The sequence below is a fragment of the Protomyctophum bolini genome (assembly GCF_963924005.1).
Source record: "Protomyctophum bolini genome assembly, chromosome: 15".
In the NCBI taxonomy this organism is placed as follows: Eukaryota; Metazoa; Chordata; class Actinopteri; order Myctophiformes; family Myctophidae; genus Protomyctophum; species Protomyctophum bolini.
This window is the reverse complement of record NC_137876.1, coordinates 27717273-27733910: the sequence shown is the minus strand read 5'-3', so window position 1 is coordinate 27733910 and position 16638 is coordinate 27717273. Positions and strand designations below refer to the sequence as shown.

Genomic DNA, 16638 nt, shown 5'->3' with positions numbered 1-16638 from the left:
TGTCTTTTGAGGAGCTGACTGATTGATTGATCGATTGATTGGAAATATTCTGCAGATTGCCGAATGGGTACAGTTCGAGGAAGGTCAAACAAAAACTGCTAAGAGGATAAAACCAGATAAAACCAGAAGCACTAGACTTGTTTACATTACATTTTTAATTAATCAAATTATTAAGTTACAGTTACATTTTGAATTGGGGGTAAGTCTGCAATCAAAGATTTAAATTGACAGTATGTTATGAGAACAGATCTTTAATTTAATCTGTAGGTCATTCCACATGGTTGGGGCACTAAAACAAAAGGTTTTTCCACAACTCTGTGTTTACATTTGGGACCTTTAGTGTGAGCCAGTCACTGGAGCGTGTCCTATATGTTACAGGATTCCAATCCAGCAGAGCGGTAAAGTTCCATCAGATGCCTGAGGGCGAGAAGCGAGGTCGAGTGCTCGCATCCGCTGGGTGACAGCAGACTGCTGGGCGAGCGCTGGCGCTTTGGAATGGGGATCAGATCAACATATGGAATGAATTCTGTACTGGCCATATTTGGAGCGTGTCTTGAGTGTACAGGGTTTGATGAGGTGAGATCAACATATGGAATTGTCAGAACAGGTCAGCTCCATATATGGAGATCTAAGGGTGCAGGGCTTGACATTAAGGCTTGTCCTGTTGTCCGGGACAACTAATACATCTTTCCGGACAAGTGTAAATGTACTTGTCCGCTGTACAAGTGACTCTTCATGTTTTCTGAGCCAACAATATTGTCTGACATTATTATGGATATGACTGATCTATGGCTATGTATTTGGAATACATGACATGTATGTAAGATCACAGGCTATTATGGTGCGTTCACATGAGCAAATGTAAAATATGCAGTCTACCATTCATTGTCAATGGAACCCTTCTAGAGTTTAAATGGACAGGTATCAGTCAAAAGGCAGACATCCATGTTCTCCCCGAGTCCCCGTGTCCCCTAGGGTAGGTACCCTCACAAAAGACATGCAGTAATCCTGGTCTCTAAACTACCTCCCCCTGGCCAGCCGGGGGGCCTGATGGAGGGGAAATGAACTGGTCGGAAAAACGTGTTCCTTCCATGCGCTATGTCCGGCCGGGGAAACTCCCCCCTGGCAGGTGAAAAGCTTGGACTCCTCATGCACAAAAGGAAGCATGAGGTCAGTCCTCTGCCCCCCCTAGGTTGGCAGAGTAAGTTTAGCGCCGGCAGGATTACATTAGATATATATACCTTTATTGAAAGGATAAGCCCCTTGAGATGTCGCATCTCATTTTAGAGGGGGTCCTCAACACAGATACATTGTACAATACAGTTCACAAAGCAATACAACAGTACAACCATACACAGAGACAGGACAAAACAAAACAAGACAGAACAAAAGTTCTCCCAAAGATAGCTCCCGCACCCCACTGTTTCAACCCTAGATAGCAGAGTTCATATGGGGAAAAATATATACCCTTTGCACAATAAGACCATGTTATTAGGCAAAAAACTAAACAAAGCAAACAAGCAATACCAGAATGCATAATGTGATAATAATGAACAGCAGCATCGAGCCAGCAGGGAACACATATGACGGTACATACAGATCGGTCGGTATGTTATATTTATCCTTGTGGGGACTGTAAAGTAGGGATGGTCCGTGTGTCTTAAATTATAGTGTGGTGTGTATGGGACAAGAAATTGTTTTAGGTACTGTGGTGGATAAGGAAAGAAAATACATTTAAAAATAAATTGTAGCCAATGTGAGTGTCTTCGTGATTTAGGTGATAGCCAGTTTAAAGACTCATATATGGAGCAATGGTGAGTTCTATATGGGCATCTCAGTATGAATCTACATAGGTTATTATAGGTGACATAACCTATGTAGATTCATACATAGATGATTGACACTGGGTGAAAAAATGGGTTGCAAAATGGTGGGATAACATTTAAAAAAATCACACCCGTGTGAAGTGAGGGGCGCAAATATATATATAAATATATTTGGAATGTCAGAACCGGTCAGCTCCATATATGGAGATCGAACAGTACGTTTTAACAGCGGGCGAGCATCGGCAGACAGATCGCCATTCGCCCGTTATCGCCAGAAAAGATGAATTATTTGTATCTTTTCGGGCGACATTGCGCCGCCCACTTTTCAACCATCGCCTGTTCATCTGCTATTGCGGGTAGTCCCCGGGTCCCATAGACAAATAATGCACTTTTGGAAGTTCGACTGTCTGTACCTTTTTACAGTCTATGGTCTGTACACTGTTCAAACGTACTGTAAGGGTTTAAGGTTTGAGGTCAGATGTAGAGTTGCTGGCCAATATTGATGACATCAGGGATCTTCATATATGGGCTTAATATTGATGACATCACGTGATGTCACGAGGCATGACCATATATGGGTGCGTGACCAACCAAACAACTGACGAGAAATGCACAATTTCATAGTAAATGCGACCTGTAGTCGATATAATTACATCGCCTGTTTTGATTGATTGATTGATTGAATACTTTATTAGGCAGAAATGTAAACAACATAGAGTACAACTTTAGCCTAAAAGGATAGCACCCAAAAGAATCCTTTCGGTCTTGTTTCCATTCAGTTCCTGGGTATTCAATTCATAATAACAACAAAAATAACAACAAAATTCAAAACATCACAAAAAATGGGGAAAAAAGGGGAAGTAGGTTATAAGGGATTATAAAGAGGTGGGGGGTAGCCACTTGTCTAAGGGAGAAGTGATCATTTCCTCTCCCTACCTGCTGAAAGGTGGATTTAAAGAAAGCCAGTGATTTGCATTTTGAGGGGTGCTAGCTCCTCCTATATACAGCTTTTGTCCCCACAAAATGTCCGCAACAAACATTAAATGCCATTGACAATGAAGGGTAAATTTATGTCATCTTGTCCCCACATATTTGCCATTGACAATGACAGGAGAAATTACGACAAATGTCCACCAAATATGACGTAAATTTGTGGCAACAGGCATTCTGATTGGCCAGTATGAGATGATGCATGATGATTGAATGATGTACAATGATAAGAGCACCCCTCACTTCACACAGGTGTGATTTTTGAAACAGAATGCTTGTTTTTCACCACCTGTGCGAAACCTAACACACACACAAAAACACACGCACATATTAACTGTATATGGTGATTTCGGGTGTGCCAGTACAGTACAGTACAGTACAGTACTTTTGATTGATTGATTGATTTAAATATTTATTAACAGTTTGCAGAATTACAGTACATTTCAAGCACAAACTCAATACAAAGACTGTTAACTGTGAGTGGACGACCCAATTAAGCATTACACTTGTTTACAAGAGGGTCCACCATGTTCAATTCATCAAAACATTTAGAGACGTACAAATAGACACTTCTATATAGTCAAAGAACAGAACAGGAATTCATCATAAAGGAGGTAAAAAGGGAAAAGAAACATATACAATGAGGGGAAAAGGGGGGGGGGGGTGGGGGGGATTCAGATTTTACGGGGGCCAGTTTCGAATTGCAGCTGTCCGTAGGTGCCCTTTGAGAGCGGTTTTGAAGGAGTCAAGGGGTTCTTATGTCTTAATGACTGTTGGTAGGGCGTTCCACATTTTGGTGAAAAGAATTTAGTCCCTTGTTTGTGCCGAATCTGGGTTGTACATGGTTCGTTGCACTCCCTCTGGTGTTGTGGGTGTGGACTTCGTTAACATTAAGGAAGTATCTGGGTATCTTGGTGGTGTATCGAATCTTGTGGACCAGACCCATTGCAAGATGCTGTACTCTGTCGTCGACCCTAAGCCATTCCAGCCTGTCAAAGTGGGCAGGAGTGAGGTGGGTTCGGGGGGTGAGGCCAAGTAGGAGCCTGACCAGTTTGTTTTGGGAAGTCTGGAGCCTAGTTTTAAGGGCCTTTGAGGTGCTGTGGTACCAGGAGGTGCATGCATAGTCAAAGAAACCTTGTACGAGGGCTCCTGTTAAGGTGTTTTTGTTGACCAGTGAGGAGATCCTGTAAAGGAATCTTGTTCTTTGGTTGATTTTTTTGTTTACGTTGGTGGCCATTTTATCACCTGAAAGATTAGCCTACAGTAGCTTAGCTTACAGTACAGTACAGTACAGTACAGTACAGTACAGTACAGTACAGTACAGTACAGTACAGTACAGTACAGTACAGTACAGTACAGTACAGTACAGTACAGTACAGGGACCCCCACGCGGTAACTCTGTCATTTCTCAACCGTTTCGGACCCGGGGCGGCTCGCCGGAATCGGGCCGGAACCCTGGGTGCGTTCCTTAGGCCTATTCTTATGGCAGACCCCTGAACAGTGTTTGTGCCAAGTAGACTGTGTAGAAGATTGTGTAGGCTATAGTCATACTGCCTGTCATACATGGCCAGGCCTATTTCTATCTGCCCAAGGAGGCAGCGCATATTTCTAGTTTTGTTGTGTACTTATTCATATCATACTAAATTTCTGTTCCTTTCTTTATCTGTCATGACTCATATGTTGTAATGTGTCCAGTATAAGAAGCCTATATAGGCCTATATAGCCTATATATAATCTATTTGTTTAATAAACTTTGGAACTTGACCTCTTACTTACTGCCTGGTGTAATTTTGTTATTCAATCCCACTGCTTGCTAGAATACTTAAATCAAACTGAATCATCACTCAACACCACCCATAAGAATACTCTTTGGGTTGGGACCACATTAGGTCTACTAAATGTACAACTACTTTGGGCATAAAAACTTGTTTGTATAGACAGTTTTACTTTTAGTTTTACTTGCCTCTTTTTTTTGCTTCAATTAAAATGTTGTGAATAGTTAGTACAATGGTATACTGGTTATCCGAAAATTTGATCTGTATTTTATTTTGTTCTTGGCCATTGATAACCCTCATCGTTAAACTGTAGTAACAAAAACAATGCTCTCGTTTCAGTAGTACGTATGGAAATAAATGTAAAGGCATATTGAATAGTTTTTGTTGGGCACTTTTATCAGGCGAGGCTCCCCTCCCCCCATCCGCCTGCCACTGTGTGTGTGTGTGTGTGTGTGTGTTCCCTCCTGCCTGCCTGCCGTCCTCCACAACAGCAGAGACGACGAGCCGAGGTAGTTTTGAAGCCGTGGCATGAATGATCTCATCTCAACCTGATCTCCGCTTCAGCACAGACGATCCTATGACCGAGACGGGAATCAAATAATACGAACAGAGGTAACTATGCCGACGAATTAGCTAACAGTCGAAGTTCTTATCATCGGAGGCAGACGCGACATTGTGATTTTATAGAAAAGTAAAAGGAGCTACTGTGAAAACTCTTGTTTTTTTTGCTAGGAGGAGGAAGGACCGCGGAGATGGGTGGGCGCTTAGCTAATTAGCTTATGCTTGGTAGCAGTCATTTCGGGCATTATTATGTAGGCTCATGTAGGCTAAGCAGATCCCTAAGCCGCGACTTTATGTCTTCACGGTGGCATCTTTACGTTTCAATGCACATCTAAGCCATTTAGTTTGCCCCCTCGCTGAAGTTAGCGCGTTTAGCCCACGGTTTAGCCTAGCGTTACCTAGCCTGCTAGCGACTAGCGCAAAATGGCCTCATTGTCGCTCCAGCTTCCTTCTGAATTGATGCTCGCCAAGACAAAGCATGCGGCACTCCGAGTGAAGAGCAGTCCAGACCTTCCAAATTAATCGCAGGCAGCTAAGATTAGACTCAAACAATGACTTTAATTGTGTCGCTGGGTGCAGGACGCATGCCTGTTTGTACCGCTTTGGGGACAGTTTATTCATTCAAATAAGATAGCGAGCTGTGAAAGTACTGGTTTTCTCTGTGTGCAGTGGGGGATGGGTCATGTTTGGAGCCATTGACGTAGAGGAGGAAGGTTAGGCTACATTTTGTTTTGTTTTGGCTCCTTTTGGCTACTAGCACAGTTCTAGTATCCGACACATTACGTTGCATTAGCGAATGGAATGCGTCATATAAGTCAGAGTTGTGCTTTCCAATGGGCAAATGCTTATATAACCATAACTGATTATTTTTTATGTGAAAAGGCTGTCTTGTTTGCTATGCAATTAACTCAAATTTGTAGACATCTTAACCTGCTTAGTTTTATATTCATGCACATGCATTCTTTTCCTCTAGGCAGTTAGTGGTCTCTAGTGTCTCTCTTTAACAGGGGCCACTATAAGGAAACTGCTGATGTCTACTGCTGTTTCTCACCTTTTTATTAGCAATGCGAGATCATCAGGCCACTGTTTTTTTACTGACTTTTCCTCATTCTATCCACTGTTAAGGAGGTCTATTTATTGGATCCTAATATACAAGAAAGTGTTGAAAGATCAAGGGAGGGTTGATTTACAGTCCTTCAAAATTAATAAAGTAGAGCATTTTCTTAATTTCTCAGAATATGATCTGTATACTATGGAGTCATTTATTGTATATTTGATTGAAGACTAGCTCTCTTCTGTGACATTTCTCCATTATAGGGCATTTGTTCCTAGGCTGTGTGAATGAAGCACATTACCCCCCTCTAGTGAAGGCAGTAGTTCAGTAGAGGTAACAATGAATAATTATGCAGTAATTCAAAATAAGTCACAATTTTCTGTGCACAACATACTCTTCATGTTAACATTTGTACAGTATTCACAGTTGTGATTTTTTTCCTTCTGATTTTTCAGGAGTTCAGGGATTTTTTTCAACACATCTCCCATTCACTTGTAATGTTTTCTTGCTTTTTGTGCACTGATTGTTAAAATCTCCAACTGGATTGTCTACCTGGAACTCATTCCTGATTTGAACAATGACAAAAAAGTCTGTCAGGTTGTGCGTTGTTGTTGTTGAACAGAATTGTGTAACCTGGGGTTGGTGTCAAACTAGCAATAATCCTGGCTATAGGGGGTGGGAGGGGTGGTCTACTTGTGTTGTTGTGAACTCAGTCCTGTTCTGTCAGTTTAATCTCAGAATTGTAATTTGTAAACTGATTATTATGCTTCCTTTTTTTGTCAGAAATGGTATATCAATGATTTTGATTTAATGCCTTTCATCATTTTGGGTAGATTTGTTTTCAAATTGTCCTAAAATGTTCAAACAAATGAGAAATGAGATGCAGTTAAAATCATTTCCCAGATATTACAGTTGTAGGGCAAATAATCATTCCCCCACATATTACAGTTGTAGCGCAAAGTAACCCAAATGCCCTGCCCACAGGTTGCATTCAAGGGAGACACGTCTGGACAATGCTTGTTTGATGGAAAATGAAATGCCCCAAGCCACATTGAGTGTTCAATCCCTTCTTTACTCCAATATTGTTTATTGTGTGAGTCGGAACCCCTTTAAATTGACATGGGTGTTGTTTTTTTCTCCTGTAAGATACTTTAAAGGAATAAGGAAGTTCACTCTTGACTTTTCTCCCACTTCGTAGTGAAGAGAAAGTGAAATTCTTGCTGTTCTGGTTTTCAGAGCGCAGTGTGTAGACATTGAAACATGATATCACTTGTAAACAGTAGCGGTGTTAATGCATATCAGCCATGCAATATCATTTTTCAGATTCCGGTAACTTTTCCCTCTTAATAAGGAATTGAACCTCATTGATTAGGTTATTTTCTTGACCACAGGTGGCATTGGGGAAGGTATTAAAACCTGCTGATTATGAAACCTAAGTACTGTTGCTGTATTTGGTTTTGTTCTTCTCTTGACAAAGGGTCTCTTACCAGTGTGTACTAACTGTGATGCAGTGGCCGTGTTTTAGTTGGTAACCATGCTATTTTCGGTGGCTCAGTGGTCTGTTAAAAGTGTGGTTGTTCCGCCCAGCAGGAGTCTTGCCTCAGACTGGCCTAAAATGGGCAGAAATGGTGCTGAACAAAAAGCTGCTTGTCGCTCGTACAAAAGTACTGAGGCGCTGCAGCCGGGACCGCGCCGCTATGCTATTGCCTGTGCCTCACTACAGGAAAGGTATAGCAAAAACTTTTTAGAAAAAAACCCCAAAAAGAACAGCTACAACATACCCATTTAGTGTTACTATACACTGTAGTCCACGATTTGTTAGTCTGTAGTTTATTTATAAGCCTCTGCTGGTACTTAGCTGGATTTGTAGTGCCTATTTCCCCTCATTAGCATACGCAGATATTACATCACATTGCTCCATTGCATCACATATGTTACCTAATTAATTTATACACAGCATTTATTAGGGGAGAAAAAAAACAGCTACAACATATTCATTTTGTGTTACTATACACTGTAGTCCACAATTTTTGTTAGTCTGTAGTTTATTTATAAGCCTCTGCTGGTACTTAGCTCAGTTGGATTTGTAGTGCCTATTTCCTGCATTAGCATACACAGATATTACATCACATTGCTCCAGCGTGTCACATATGTTACCTAATTAATTACACAGCATTAATTCCTTAATGTGATTTTTACTAGTGCACTAGCTGAACTCTAGGCCTCTTGTGTGTCTTTGTCAGTGAGATAAGTTTGTTGATTCCCGGTTAAGTTTTACTGCAGGGTTCTAACTCTATTTTTGTCTCCTCTCCATCGCTGCTGCAGAGAGCCAACATGTTCCCGAAGGGCACGAAGCGCAAGTTCTCCGACTCTGGGGAGGAGGAGGAAGTGTCTGTGAGCAACGAGCAGGGCCAGCCAGTGTCCTCTTCGGCGCGAACGCTGTCCTGCTCCTCGTATGGCCTGCAGAGGCAGTCACTACTGGACATGTCATTGATCAAGCTGCAGCTGTGCCACATGCTGGTGGAGCCTAACTTGTGCCGCTCGGTCCTCATAGCCAACACAGTACGGCAGATTCAGGAGGAGATGACCAGAGATGGCACCTGGCAGATCATGACCCAGGCACTGGCTGCTGCCCAGTGCCCCCCTTCTGACCGCTTGGTGGCCACTGAGGTCCTGTGCAGACAGACGGATCCCGCAGCAGCACAGGCCAGCCAGAGCCCCAAACCCTTTTTAGTGGAGGAGGGCTATCACTCAGAGGAGGTGGTGATGGAGGGAGAAGGAGAGAGCGAAGTGACCATGTCCACTCTGTCGCCTGTCTCACCACAGATCTCCTCTTCTGCCTCTTACATGGTGGGGCCCTTTGGTGTGGGGCCCTGCTGGGACCAAGAGGAGGAGGATGAGGAGGATGGTGATTGTGAGGAGGATGAAGAGGACAGTGAGGACTGTGCGTCGGAGGGAGAGGAGGGAGATGGGGAGAGCCTGGCGGGGGACTCCAGGACTACAGAGCAAGTGTTCGGGACGTTCGAGATCAAGCACCCTGCAGCCCCAACTCCTGACCCTGCACTCGAAGAACTGTTCTCGGACGTGGATGCGTCGTATTATGACCTTGACACGGTGCTCACAGGCATGCAGAGTGCACCTAAGATGGGGCCTTATGACCTCTTGGAGAGCCTTTCCTCTCATGGGCCCACACCTCTCAGCTCCAGCTCAAGTTGTAGGTCAGACCTTAATGAACTAGACCACATCATGGAGATCATAGTGGGCTCTTGAAACTCAGAACACATTCCCTTCTGGCCTGTTACTGAACTCAGACTCTTTGATCAGACTATGCACGTTTCACGTGTGCTTGTTCTATATGCGGTGTTACTACGCATAGAGATTCAGTTTCGTGAACAAGGTGGGAAATTAACACCAGCCAATAGCCAAAGGCTTGTAGCTCCTTGAATGTAGCCATGCAACAGGTCCATTGTTTGGAAGTTATTTTCTAACCTAAAATGTCTCATTAGCTGGTCAAATATTGGCAAGTTAATTTGAGGATTTACAAGCCACTGTGGCCAGTGGGCCACAGTTCTGGCCACAGTTACGTTTCCCACACTGTTTATGAAATCCAAAACTCAAAAGTGACATCTGTGAGAAGGCAAAGATAATTACGTATATCATTTTTTTATTTACATACTTTCCATGTTTACTTCTGTCATACATTCTGTCCTACATTCTCCCTCGTCATATTTCCACCTATTTTTCAACTTCTATTTATTGTTACATGAACTGAGGAACATCTTAGTACACTACATACACCAGAAACCAGAACAAATTGTAAATCCAAATCTATGAAGCAATGCATATTTTCCTAAAGATTTGAGCAATTATGAATGAAATATATGTATATGTACGTATGTGTATATAGAAATATATTTTTTGCATTATACAGCTGGGGGATTTTTAGTATCATTTGATATATTTTTTCCCTCCCCCCTCTGGAGCAGTTTTTAAGATTTTAAATGTAGCCAGCCTCAACACAATGTCTTCCCATGGTTTGGTATGTCAAGTAGATTGTAAGGGTGTCAGGACTGGCATTGTCACACTTTTACAGACACTTCTTTCATTTTGTCAATAGCTTTATGCAGGGCAGGAAATTACCACTGGCCAAATTATGGTACGTTTTGTTTGTGGCTGCATATTCTATCTACTTCTACTCTACTAGCTGTTTTAGCATGTAATTATGATTGGAAGGTCCTGTTCAATTACAAAAATGTGGCCAAGCTGGTAAAGCGGTGAAACATGGTTGGTGAGTTTGTAGAAAGAGTCAGCCACTGGACAAAAAAAAGGTAGTCTCCTGCCCTGGCTTAATGTGTAGATCTCATACGATAATGAAACATTTGGAGAAACCCCCGGGCGATAAATGCATTGAGAAGCCATATGTCTTTTTTTCATTTGTTTATTACAAAGGAAGAAATGTATATGTTGACCCATCTAATTTATTACTTTTTTTATTTATTGTATTTATTATATATAGGTACAGACATGCCATCTTGACTTCTCAAATCAACCATAAGTCCCAGTGAATTTATTTTACATCTATCAAATATACCTGCCCCCCCCCCCCCTTTTTGAATGCAGTACCTATTTATTCCTTGCTTTTTCTTTTTTTTATTCCTAATAACCGGGTTACTATTCAAATCACTATGCAGCTCTATCCTACACGTTTCAAAATGATTGTATACGATTCAAAATGTCCTTTAATACAAACAGTTGCCTTTCTCCTAAAAGATGTGGAAGAAATTTAAATGCATTTTCGAAAATTGTTCCTTATCATGATAAAGAGGTTTACTCAGGCTAAAAAAAAGTGTATTGACAAAAAATATACAGTATTATGATGCGCTTAATACCTTACCAACAACAACACCACTCCTCTGAAGGATGTCATTCTGGTCTGAAACGGGAGCTAGAACGTCAAAGACTAAACACCATTGTAAAATGTATGCATTTTTTTATATTAAGGAAAAAAATGACATTGTAGCATCTTTGTAAATATTTTTTATAATAAAAGGTGCAACTATTCAGTGCAGTGTGATGACTGATCTGTTATTTTCTTCTGCATATTAGCCATCACATTAAGCAAGGAAATTGACATGTTGATGTCAATGCATCATCCTTCACTTGCTGTTTTCATGATTCTGAATCCATTCCAAGCATTAGTTTACACAAAAAACACTCATTGGGCTACAAACGGCATCGCAAATGTGATGAGCTCATCAAATTTTTGTGCAAAACATGCTTGGAATGGATTCAGAATCATGAAAACCCCCTAGTTTGACATGTCACATGCTGCCTAAAGCATAGACACATAAACCTTTCCGGCTCTGGAGCGTATGTGCTCAAGGGAGGGCAAAACTTTCCCGAGATTCCTTGCGAAGCCCCGCGGAAGCATGAGCGTGTGTCACAGAGTGCATGTTCAGGTCTGTAAGTCCTGGAAAAGATTCGCTGTGATTGGCCAGTAATCACTTGAGTGGCAGCGTGACGTAACGTGCCTTCCACACGTCTGGTGTACTCCTCCCCCAGTGTAAATTCTTCCGCCCCTCCAACACATCGCTTCAACGAACTACAGCGGCCAATGAGGCATCTATTTTTGAGTGGTGCAACCACTCCAAAGAACCGCAATGTCCGTGTTCACCTATATGTCTGCCTGTGTGACGTTAATGAGCACCAGTATGACTATTAGTACCAGTAGGGGCGCTGTTGTGCCAGAAACAGAGAGAGAGATAGTGCTGCACTGTTGCCTGCTAATGAAAGAGAGGGGGGGGGAGTTGCACAACTCAGTTCACACGGGTGTGATTTTTTAATATCTAGGGCTTAAAGCATAATGACATTTTGGGCTCCATCTTGCGCTACCCTTATCCCTAAACTTATTTTACCATTTTTTATTATTTTGAAAATCATTTTTAAATAGTCGATTAAAACTAGCCGATCTACATCTACACATTGTTGTGAGCTTGTAGATCAGCTATTTGAACCATTCATTTTCTCCATAGGCTTTTCAAAACATATTTATTTAAAGACCTTTTAAGCGTCGTACAAAGCCAACTCTTGTCGTGACAAATCATGACAACACACACAATATTTTGGACCAAACAAATAATTACAAAGAAGAAAAACAACAAAAAAAGTGCTTTTTTATAATTCTTTGTTTGGCCCGAATTTTTTTGTTTGTTGTCATGATTGGTCACGACAAGAGTTGGCTTTGTCCGTGGCGTAAACGTCTTTAAATAAATACTTTCTGAAAAGTCTATGAGGAAAATGAACGGGGATTTATTTTCCGGGTCTCTCGAGGGGGCGGGACACTTAGAGTATAAGCGGGACTGCGACGCTCTATAGGGCTGTTAAAGTGGCCATATGGATTTGGCTGCTGTGGTGACCCCAAAGGTCGCCGGCACGGGCGCCTTAGCTAAGGGTGCGTTCGGAAATGCGCACCGGGAATGTTGAGTTTGGTGGGCGGTGATGTCACAGAATGCGTTCATGTGGTGCTTTTAGACTAATTAGCGCGAAATATCCCTTATCTCTCCTAAGCTTCACTACAATAGGACCTTTGTCCCCATTTACACTCACATGATGACAGTGGCCTTTGATATATTGCATTCGATATGAATGCCATATACAGATTGGACAGAGTTCTGGCTGTTAGCAGCTCACAAAGCCAACGCCAGCATGTCGGAAAACAAAATAATTTGCTAGTTTTCACTATATTTATTTTTAGACCATCCTGTGTATCATACCTATTGTAGCTTTTTGCAAATAAAATAATAATGGCTTGTCTAAGTGACTCATCAAAAATGTAGGCTAAATAAAAAACCACAGCAAGCTGCTTATTTTGCGGTTTATTTTTCTTTGTGTGCGTTTAAAATAGCCTGCACTATCGCACCACAAACGAGAAATTAAGGATGTAAACAAACAGAACATAAACACCACTGTGTGAGCATAGTCGCTGCAAATGGGTCGTTTTGAGTCAACTTTGATTGATTTATTGATTGATTGATTGATTTAACAGTTTGCAGAATTCAGATTTTACGGGGGCCAGTTTCGAATTGCAGCCGTCCGTAGGTGCCCTTTGAGAGCAGTTTTGAAGGAGTCAAAGGATTCGCATGTCTTAATGACTGTTGGTAGGTCGTTCCACATTTTGGTGGCATAGGAGTAAAATTAATTTAGTCCCTTGATTGTGCCGAATCTGGGTTGCACATGGTTTGTTGAACTCTCTGGTGTTGTGGGTGTGGAGTCTGTGGACTTCATTGACATTAAGGAAGTATTTAGACAGGTACATGGGTGGAGTAGCGAATCTTGTGGACCAGACCCATTGCAAGATGGCTGCTGTAGGCTACTCTGTCGTCAACCCTAAGCCATTCCAGTCTGTCAAAGTGGGTGAGGTGGGTTCCAATAGTAGCCTGACCAGTTTGTTTTAGGATGTCTGGAGCCCTGTTTTAAGGGCCTTTTAGAGGTGCTGTACCAGGAGGTGCATGCATAGTCGAATAAACCTTGTACGAGGGCACCTGTTAGGGTCTTCAAGGTGTTTTTGTTGACCAGTGAGGAGATCCTGTTTAGGAATCTTGTTCTTTGGTTGACTTTTTTGATTACGTTGGTGGCCATTTTATCACCGGAAAGATGTGCCTCCAGGATGGAATCTAGGTAGGTCATTTCATCTTTGTGATAATATTGTCACCCACTCTAAACAAGAAGCCATCTGCCTTGCTGAGATTACTATTTGATCCAAATAGAATGGATTCAGTTTTCCCAGGTGTAAAGATACTTTGTTATCAACTATCCCTTTAACAGTTCATTCTTGAACAAAATGTTGCACATTCGCTGCCCCGTGAGGGGCGGAGGCTGAGACGTGCTCCATAGTTTCCACCACCAATCGCCTTTTCGATCAGTTCCCGTGTCTCCGCCCCCTCACGCGCGGATCTTGATCCCATCGCGCAGATGTACTGACGCGCAGTGATTGGCTACTTTGTTGTCGGTTGGCAACCCGCCGGTGATTGACATTGGCTTGACAGCATAGTAAACGGGGGGAAAATAAATAAATAATAATAATAATAAATGAAAGGTGAAATTTCATAACGATTTAAAATTACGTTGACGAGGAGATATCATTGCGTAATACTTTGTCTTTAAGGAGAGGTCATCACTTAATGAACACATCATGGGGTTTGGTTGACAACCCATGTTAGCCTGGTTAACCAATCATTGCGCGAACATGAGTCTGTCTGTCCAGCATAGGATTGAGACTCATTGAGATACAAACTGTACGCTGTGTGTATGTCGGTATCCTATGGTCGGTATAGACGTCCCGATGTACAGACTGTAGCCTACTGCATGTTGTGCATTCTTCACATTTCAGCAACTGCAAAGACACGCGTCAAACAACCTGGAAAGAAAACGGACTAATTTCTCATGCCACTGTTCACGGGTATGCGGAATGTAATGCATGTGAATATTTTATAACCTTTTTTCTTCTTTTTTTAATATCTCGCTCAGTGGGAGCAAGAATGTGACTTAATGTTACCCTAATGGACTGGTTACAGCGATGAGGTACATGGCATAATAGCATATTTTATTGTATTCATATTCAATAGGCCTACAACAATAAAAGAGCAATACAATTATATTTAAGGAAAACAGTGGGGGCCAGTACTGGACTGGTACAGCTGGTTGTTGGTAACCTGACTTTGTGTAGACATAATGTTTCTGTGGGCTTTTGTGCTCAGATGATCTTATTACATTGATAATATATAGTACCGGTAGTTAATTACTGAAATGTAGTGCTACTCTGGACTGGGATGTGTATATGTAAAGTCTCTTACAAATCACTACAGCCTCCACAAAGTTTGATTCCTATTAATTGTCAATGAATCTTCAGTTCAGTGACTTAACAGAGTAGGCAGCATCTGTCAAGCTTTGGGAGAGCTTCAAGCTGACAGATCAGCCTAAGCTAACTGTCCAAAGACCATGATGGAAGTAACAAATTAATGTTTTTGATTCGATTTCCCTGTCTGTCTGTCTGTCTGTCTGTCTGTCTGTCTGTCTGTCTGTCTGTCTGTCTGTCTGTCTGTCTGTCTTTCTTTCTTTGTAGATCCATGTTGGGTCGTGGTGTGAAGCGGAAGCATAGCTGCTCTGAGGAGCTGGAAGCAGAGGCCAAAGAGGCTAACCCAACCAAACAGGAAGAGGATGGGGTCAAATCTGACCTGAGCCACTTGCAGCAGCGCCAGCTGGTGTTGAGTCTGTGTCTGGACAAGCTGCAGCGGTACCAGGCGGGTATGGAACTGGGCCTACGGCGCTCTGTACTGCTCATCAACACCTTGAAGCAGATTCAGGAGGACATAAGGAGGGATGGGGTGGGCAGCATGGACCTGTCTGCCCAGATACTGCGCTCGCGGCCTGACACGCTCGTCCGTACGTCTGACGTGTCTGGTCCACCACTGGACGCGCACCTCAGTGGCGTTGGTCCGGACCGGCTGCTTTTCAGGGAGGATGTACCGGTCACGTGTCCAGAGTGCGCCGGGGGAGAGATGCAAGGCCTCCTTCTGCGGTCCCCGCCTCTTTCCTCTCAGTCTGTATCTCTCTCACATGACAGTGGCTCCTCTGCATCCCCCAGATCACTTCCCTCTACTCCATACCTGCCTTTTACAGACACAGTCAACAGCGCCTTGGGCTACCTCAGTGACCTCGCCCTTGATGACATCTTTGAGGACATTGACACTTCCATGTACGAGACCTCAGAGCTGCCCACCGCCTGCCTGGCCGCAGGCTCTTTCTGGCCTATCACCCAGTCTTTCTGGGGTGAGGAGGACCTCAAAATGTGCTCTGCTGGTCATGTCTCGGCTGTCGGCTCAACTCTACAGTCATGTCTGACGGACTTGAACGAGCTGGACCACATCATGGAGATACTTGTGAAGTCCTGATGAAAGGAGACATGAGGTTCTAAGCTCAGGTTCTAAGCTGTCCAATTTTATTTTATTTTAATGGCACTAGAAAATGATTGAATGAAATTAAATGAATGAATTGAATCTATTCTGGGCTACTTCAAAGAGTCACCTTATGGTTTCCAAATGACTTTTGAGAAGCAGTTGTCTTTAAGAAGCATATTGTATTTTAGAATGAATGAAAGATATAACAGACATTTTGGTTAAAAACTAGTTTAGTTGGAGGACTTTAGTCTGCCTGGAGTAAGTGCAAGGTCTCTGTGCCCTTTTGAGACAATTGATTGGCCTGTGCCAGGCAGGATCTTTTGATCAGGATGGGAAATTTGCACTGTCAACCACTCAAAATGCTGGGAAATATAGGCTATGTGATTGGTAGGTTTACTGCCCCAGTAACTTTGACGTGTAACCAACCACATCATTGAGAGGTCTTCCCCTACTCTACAAACAAGATTGGCTGGTAA

At 42.5% G+C, this 16638-nt stretch overlaps 2 protein-coding genes across 7 annotated transcripts; both read left to right on the top strand.

The window, feature by feature from the left end:
- Positions 1-5068: 5068 nt before the first annotated feature.
- Positions 5069-11269, top strand: cdca4 (cell division cycle associated 4). 6 transcript variants are annotated; one of them, XM_080783257.1, is made up of 4 exons: positions 5074-5203; positions 6470-6539; positions 7797-7934; positions 8532-11269. In XM_080783257.1, the coding sequence occupies exon 4, from the start codon at positions 8541-8543 to the stop codon at positions 9474-9476; it is 936 nt and encodes a 311-aa protein (XP_080639383.1). In that variant the 5' UTR covers positions 5074-5203; positions 6470-6539; positions 7797-7934; positions 8532-8540; the 3' UTR covers positions 9477-11269. The 6 variants fall into 6 exon arrangements, with proteins under 6 accessions (XP_080639384.1, XP_080639383.1, XP_080639385.1 ...); XM_080783259.1 differs by having other exon boundaries at positions 7794-7934; XM_080783256.1 differs by having other exon boundaries at positions 6662-7934.
- A 3260-nt stretch (positions 11270-14529) lies between these two features.
- On the top strand, positions 14530-16156 carry LOC308329660 (cell division cycle-associated protein 4; the record flags this gene model as incomplete). The annotated part of the gene is made up of 2 exons (XM_080784117.1): positions 14530-14664; positions 15328-16156. The coding sequence occupies exon 2, from the start codon at positions 15332-15334 to the stop codon at positions 16154-16156; it is 825 nt and encodes a 274-aa protein (XP_080640243.1). The 5' UTR covers positions 14530-14664; positions 15328-15331.
- Positions 16157-16638: the final 482 nt, after the last annotated feature.